This window comes from Sinocyclocheilus rhinocerous, unplaced genomic scaffold (assembly GCF_001515625.1).
Source record: "Sinocyclocheilus rhinocerous isolate Xijiao unplaced genomic scaffold, SAMN03320098_v1.1 scaffold242, whole genome shotgun sequence".
NCBI classification, from domain to species: domain Eukaryota; kingdom Metazoa; phylum Chordata; class Actinopteri; order Cypriniformes; family Cyprinidae; genus Sinocyclocheilus; species Sinocyclocheilus rhinocerous.
Window position 1 is genome coordinate 7,837 of NW_015638945.1, and position 7,413 is coordinate 15,249.

At 35.1% G+C, this 7,413-nt stretch overlaps 1 protein-coding gene across 1 annotated transcript in view; it reads left to right on the forward strand.

Moving 5' to 3' along the window:
- Window positions 1–7,413, forward strand: part of LOC107750217 (band 4.1-like protein 3) — a gene marked incomplete at its 5' end in the record, with an annotated part of 25,325 nt that overhangs the window by 6,172 nt on the left and 11,740 nt on the right. The window contains 3 exons of the mRNA XM_016565500.1: window positions 1,204–1,257; window positions 1,354–1,389; window positions 4,959–5,030. Of these exons, the coding sequence (XP_016420986.1) occupies window positions 1,204–1,257; window positions 1,354–1,389; window positions 4,959–5,030 (162 nt within the window). The remainder of the gene's footprint in view (window positions 1–1,203; window positions 1,258–1,353; window positions 1,390–4,958; window positions 5,031–7,413) is intronic.

Genomic DNA, 7,413 nt, shown 5'->3' on the forward strand with positions numbered 1-7,413 from the left:
GTTAACAAACGTTGGTTTTCACGAGACTCACCGGCGCATGCGCAGGGCTGACCTCATACGTCATGTTCCCGGAACTGCTTCTGTATACAACTGTTGGCGCAAGCTACATTAAAGTGATTATTACGTTTTGAATATGGATATTTTTCTTACAAAAACGCATCGATTCGGTACAGGAGGCCTTTGTTCTCCCCCCGGAGCCGTGTGAGACACTTTTTTTTTATGGATGGGCGCTTTTTATTTAACTTCTTTTGGACTGATGCATGCAACACCCGCTGAGTGGCATTAAACAGCTTGAAAGATCAAAGACAATTTTTTATATAAGTCCGACTGGATTCGTCTGAAAGAAGAAAGTCATATACACCTAGGATGACTTGAGGGTGAGATATTTATGGGCTAATTTCATTTTTGGGTGAACTAACCCTTTAATTTAAAAGTAGACATGTCAAGCTTTCTCAATATATTTCTCCTGTCTGTGTGTAAAGTATTCACTGAGCTTCAGTTCATTTTAGTGACGCGTTTCTAAAAGCAATTAGCGGAGACAGTGAGGACTGAGAGCGCACCCTGTTTATTTTCTTTATTTTACAAAAGCACATTGTTTTGTTGTTATTATGACTATACACAAATAAAAGTATTTGCAGTTTCAAACGATATTGACGGTGTATTTTTAGTTCTTTCACCGGTGCGGTCTTCGACCCCAGGGGGTTAAACATGTCATGGGACACTATAGCGCCACCTATCTGTGCAAAGTGCCTGTTGTTTGTGCAACTCATTTTCACTAGTTGGCAGGTCATCGTTTACCCGTGTCTGGATGACACTTGGTTCATTCCTCAAGAGCATTGCTCTTATCTGATGCATGTTTCGTCATGTATAAAGCATCCGGTCAAACCTCCAGCGATGGAACGTGACAAACGTTCAGCGTTAATGTCATCCTCACTTCTCTGATGCATGTTGAGGAATGTATGCAGAAGCACCGTCAGGATCATGTGATCAAACTTCTACATGCTCTTCTCACGCATCACGTCAGGTTCATGTTCTCATCATCTGTGTTGCATCATGAACAGCAGACCCTCCTTCACATTCTCATATGATCCTCATGAAGAATCATCTACTTGTCGTCCATCATGATGTGAATAACGTGAAGTCTGATCGGGGGATTTTTTCCTTTATTGCTGCAATCTATCGGGACGTTCTTTGGTCAAACAGACCGACAGCGATCAAACCAACTTCACTTGTGATGACGACACATCGGCGACTGAGGTGTGTAGTTTAGTGCACTTTTATTCTTAATAGCTTGTGTTTTTAATGAGTGTATAACATGTCTCACGTCCTCTCTTTCACCCAAACTCGTTATAGTCTGACTTTGAGGACAACTTTGACATGAGGCCACAGGTATCGAGACTCTATGGTGTTTTGAGAACACCGAAACCAGTTTAAGGTGGTTTGATGGTCTTGTATGAGTGAGCTGGTTAGGATGAGAAACCAGCTAAACCAGCAAAGACCAGCAAACCTCCTTAGGCCGGTTTGAAGCCAAGAACCATCCATCATCACCATGTTTTTGCTTTTGTTTTATTAGTCAAACGTGTCGTAAGCAGTAGCAGAAACCGCTCTGATGTGAATTTGGTTGCTGAAAGGGTTTTAATTAGGGCTGTCATGTGATTAATTAATTACTTGATGTGCTGATTAATTATCGCAAATTAATCATACGTGAATTTTGGCTGAGAAGTCATTCTGTTAAATGAGAAAAGCATTGAATAGACATTGAGTCATTGAATCATTCACTCAATCGATTCATTCGAATGGCTGATTCATTCAGAAACTAAACAAGTGACTGTTTTTATGAATGAGTCACTGATTCATTGACTCACTCGATTTGTTCAAAACCATGGATAAATTGACAGTTTTAATTTTTTCTCTTTCTCTAGTATAGTTTCATAAAACGAATTAAAGGAGAGAATGTGTTTGTCAAGCACAATAATCTCATGTTGGAGGTTTGTGAAGCATGAGGTGGCATGTGTTTGGGTTTAATTACTCATATGATCAGCGTATGTGCCGTTTAATAACTCTGTTATTGTAAAGTACAACTGCAGTGACTCTAACACCACTTGATTCAATTTTTAATCAATCCAAGTTTCACAGAAATTCAAGTTTTAAGCAGCTTCACAGAAAATGCTTGTTTCAGTGTTACAATTAACTTTCTGTTCTTATTTTGAGTGTTTCAAGCCCTTGCATGAATTAAACAATTAACGGAGCAATGAAAAGTCAATGACATTAGTTTGGAATCTTTTTATGCCCCGCCCCATTCGATCCCTCCCTGTGCTGTGATTGGTGGGTCAGGAGACCGACACGCCCACAGCTCTAGTGCAGCATCAGCTGAGCGTCAGTGAGCTGAAGAGGTTGTTTCTGCAGATGCGTTGTGAAGCGTCGGGTGTGAACGAGTGGGACAGGAGACTGTCCTCGTCTCCTCGACCAGACGACCCGTCTCTGATCAAACCTGTACACTCACAGGTGTGCTTTAGACCGGCCTGGACGTGAGATTTGAGTGACACTTCTGATCATTTAACAACAGAAATAGACAAAGCTGCACTTTAACCCTCTGGGCCCGTATTCACAAAACATCTTAAGGCTAAAAGTAGCTCGTAACTCGCCGATTTAGGAGAAAATCTTAAAAATAATGGGCGTGTCAGTCCTAAATTTAGGACTCCTAAATTTTAGATTTTTCACACAGCATTTTAGCGCTAAAACTAGCTCCTAAATCTGTGAAAGGTTAGGAGTAGTGAAAAGAACTCCTAAGTCACTAAGACCAAGCCACAAACTATTCCTAAAACAGCTGTTGCCGGCAATCTGCCTCGGAACGTAAACATTTTAGAAATATTTGACGATAATGAGCTTTTATAAAGGTATCACCTTTGGTTTTGGAGGTTATCCCAACTCTAAATTTTCCTTTGATTATGTCCTTGTTTTCATTAACCAGCTCGGCAAGAAGTAACAGCTGTTCTTGCGCCCTGTTTGGTTTTCTTTAACGTTTACATGTCTTACTATCAGCCATGATTATTCTACTCTGTTTATTAAAAGGCTGTTTATATGCATATTCACTAATTATGAGAAACACACATGTAAGAGGCTGACAATTAGCTGAACACATACTTGTTTAATTAGTGACACTTAGCCTGCATTTTAAAATCTTTATTTGAACCCCGCCCCCTTACTCTGAGCTTAAGACTTCTCTCTATTCCTTAGTAAAAGTTTGTCTCAGCAGCTTTGTGAATAGGTTTTAAGAGAAAACTCTTTGCTAAAAACTTTTACTGCTATTTAGGAGAACTCTTAGTGGTAAGATAAAATGTTTTGTGAATACGGGCTCTGGTGTTTAGTCATTTTTGACGGAAATTTATTTATTTTTATTTTCTTTTACCTCTTCAGAATGGTTCGAAACTTGGTAAAGGTTTTGGCATTTGCTATGTGAACATAAAAAAAACACATGGACACGATTTGAAAAGGTTAAATGGTTCTGAAAAAAATAGTCATGCTTGTACTTTTCATGGTCAAAAATTACCTCAATTGAAAATGAATAGAAGCAAATTTCATTGAGTGGAAATGTTTGGTACTGCGCTTTTTTGCGATATCAACTTAAAATTTGGAACACAACTTGCTTCGATTTTCTTGCAGTTAAAGTGCGAAACATGTTTTGGAAAATATATATTTCATATCAAATTTTAAAATAGTATTTTTGTGATCATTTCTCATGATAATAACTCAAACTTTTATAACTTTTTTTTTTTTGTTTCTCTTTTTTCATTTCTTCTTTACAAAAAACTTAAGTCTGCACGCCAAAGCTTTCCAGATTTACAACTATGTAAGTTGGAAATTTCATTTTTAGGTCTATTCTCCAAAATTGGTTAACAGCTAATAAATGGATCGTAACTATTCCATAAATATAATTTAGTACCATAAAATCCTCTAAAAAAAAAATATATATATTACATAAAAAAACATTATCAAAGTAAAATATAGTACATTCATTTCAATGAAAAAATAAATAAATCTGTCATTTTTGACCACCACGGGGGTCAAAGTGATCGTTAACCAAGAAATAAATTATGTCGTCATTTACTCGCCTTCATGAAGATGTTTCTTTCTGTGGAACACAAATGGAAATTGTTGAAGGATCTTCATTCTGCTCTTTTCAATACGAAAGCACTGTATGATAACAGTTCCAGCAGATTGTGTTATGATAATGTGATGCTGATTTCTGTCCTTTTTGGAGTCTGTCAAATTGAAAAGAGCAGGAAAAGATGGTTTTAAAATGACATGAGGGTGAGTAAATATTATCAGATTTGTTTAGTTCACTTGAGTATCTTAGCTCTTTATCTACAGCGTGTTTTGAAGACTAACTCGACTGGTCAGCCTGCTTGTGTTAAGCTTGTTTTGGTTCATAATGAAGTGGTTTAACCCAATAAAACAATCTCCTGACGGTTGTATTTGAAGCGTTTGTTAGGTTCCTAAGCAGATTACTTCTCTTGAGTTTGTGTGTGTGAGAATGATAGTTTTTAGTTATTATAGTTTTATTGTTTTGTTGAAGCTAGGGATGTTCATTTTGGTTATTTTTCTTAAACGACTCTCGTTAACCGCTTGTTAACCGTTAACCGACAAGATTATTTTAAATTAGAATTGAATTAAATTTTGATAAATTACTGAAAAAATAAATAATTTAATTACTTTTTAAAACGTTTAACTGATTGTATTAATCGGTTAAAATTCTTACCGTCGGTTAAACGGTTAAACGGTTAAAATGAACATCCCTAGTTCAGTCATCTTGTGTGCTTCACATCATGGCACTGATGATTATTCTGCATGATCACTCATTTTGTGCTTTATGAGAGACATTTCACTCCACCAACCGCTGACACAATTAACTAGTTTAACTAAGCCCTTTCTCTGATGTTTATCTGTTGTGTTTGTAGGTGTCAGAGGAGGTTAAAGCCGAACCTGAAGATGTTCCAGTAAAGCCGGATCACGTGGCTGATGGTGTGGAGGTTAGACATTACTGTTTATTACATCATACACGCTTGTGTTTACTGCTCGTTTAAGGCTGTTCATTACAACCTTACAGTTACATTACAGTTCGTTTAAGTTAAGTTGTAAATTACCCTAATAAAGAAACAAATATACAAACTTGCCATTAAAAACAAAACTGAACTATTTTAACGGCTGCAACAGTAAGCTGTGTGAAAACAGAAAAAACAAACAAACAAAAACGGGCTCAACAATATATTTTGCTTAAAATATTATAAATGTATTTTCTATACAAATATATATATATATATAAATGAAAAATCTTATTCTCATTACTATAATCAGATATTATTATTAATAAATTATAATTTATTTTTATAGTAATTATTTAATTGTGTGTGTGTGTGTATATAATTTAAATTGTTTGTAATATAATTTAATTTCATGGTAGTTTTGCTGCCTTTATTTGCTCAAGTTAAAAAAATCTATATATAATTATATTATTATTATTAAAGTAATGAGAATCACTATTGAGAATAAGAATTACAGGCATACTCAAAAAGAGAAGAAACCCTAGAACAAAAACATCTTATTGGTGCTCATATGATTTTTTCTTTTTTGGTGTTTTGAGGTGTAATATAACCTGAACATGTGTTCATGAGATTCACCCTAAATGTACTGAATTCAAACCTGACTGGAAGTGGTTCTGATGGGAAAAATGAGACCGGTTTAATCAAACATGGTGTTGTGAAGCTCAGAGCTTATTTACCGCGGTGCCAGAGGATCGTGGGAACTTCTGCAGGAATCCAGCTCTTGATATAATCTGGAAACCCCTCGACTCTGTCCTTCACAGTAAACACGTTTCCCACCGCGTGCTTTATGAAGCTCTCTGCGTCCTCACTGAGCAGCGTCTGCAAACTCGAAGGGAGTTTCAGAGGAGATTCCCGTCTGTCTGTGAGATGCTCTTCAGGATCGGTTTAATCTGTCTGGGAAACGTCTCAGAGATTAATACGATGAAATCTAACATAACACGTATCTCTCTGTCGCTGTGAGAGCGTAGGATCTGCAGCTCCATCACTGTAAATCCTTTATCTCGTTCTTAAAGAACGTCTGCTGCTGGTTTGTGATCGTCAGTATTTGTGATGTTTTTATAAATGATCCAATAGAGGCTGACCTTCAGTAAATTTCAAGCTTGAAAATAGCAGCTGTGAGAAGCTGAATTATTACGGGTTTGGAACGACATGAGGGTGAGTAAGTAGTGACAGAATTTTCATTTTTGGGTGAACTAACCCTTTAACTTTGGGCTTACACTTGTGACCCTGATCATTAAAACTGACTTTGTTTTCCTCTTTTTTTTTAATGAAATGAATCAGGGTTATTATTGTTAACTAAAACTGAAACCTTCAATATTTTTATCACTGATCTGACAAAATATCCCAAAACCTCCTTTTAGGGACATCCTCATTTGAAAAAAAAAAAATGCATAAAAATAAAGTAAAGTTTTGTTGCTGATTTGTTAGTATAAAAAAATGGTGCATTTTTCGTATTTCCCGTTCATTTCCTGTTGGCAGTCATGTTTGACCGCTAGAAACACAAGTGTGACTTTGTTTTTAAGACCCTTTCGCCTTTTTAAATTGTTCATGATTTATTTGTTCACATAGCCAGTGTGACAAAAGTCACCAAGTTTAACACCGGTAAACAAAGGTAATTTAAGTGTTGATGTTGTGTTGACACGGGCAGGTGGTTTTGCTCTGTGATGACTCTGTGACAGTGACACTGAAGTGTCAATATTTTTATCACTGTGTTTTTTTTTTCAGCTAGTAGCCAAGGTAACATTTCCCATTTTAGTTTGGTTCAAGTTAGTTCAAAAGTAGAAACTAAAATTTAATAGAGACTATATAGATATTAATAGAACAAATAAAAAAGACAAAAACACACAACATAATTACTAAAACTAACTAAAATTAAATTAAAAACAGAAATTATAAAATAAAATGAAATTCAGAGTATTCATAAAAACTATAATAGCATAGAATTGTATGTAAATCTATGAATGTACTGAAATCTACGATATTTTAGGTCAATATTTTTTCTGTAATATTTTGTATTTAAAGCAGATTTCATAATACTAAACTAAAAATACTAGTAATATTCACCTCTAAGATATGCACAATTAATTTCTATATAAAATAAAAACATTTTTAAAAACACGTTATACTATTTTTGCAGCAAGTTAACAATAGAGCAAATTTTTTTCAGACATTTTAATAGGTTATGTATTTGATTATATATTTAGACATTATCAAAGACTACTTTTTGTGAACGTTTAGATTTGTTATTTGTTTGTTTTTTTATTGAACTGTTATTTTGAAGTGCAAATTTGCAATATATTTATATATATAT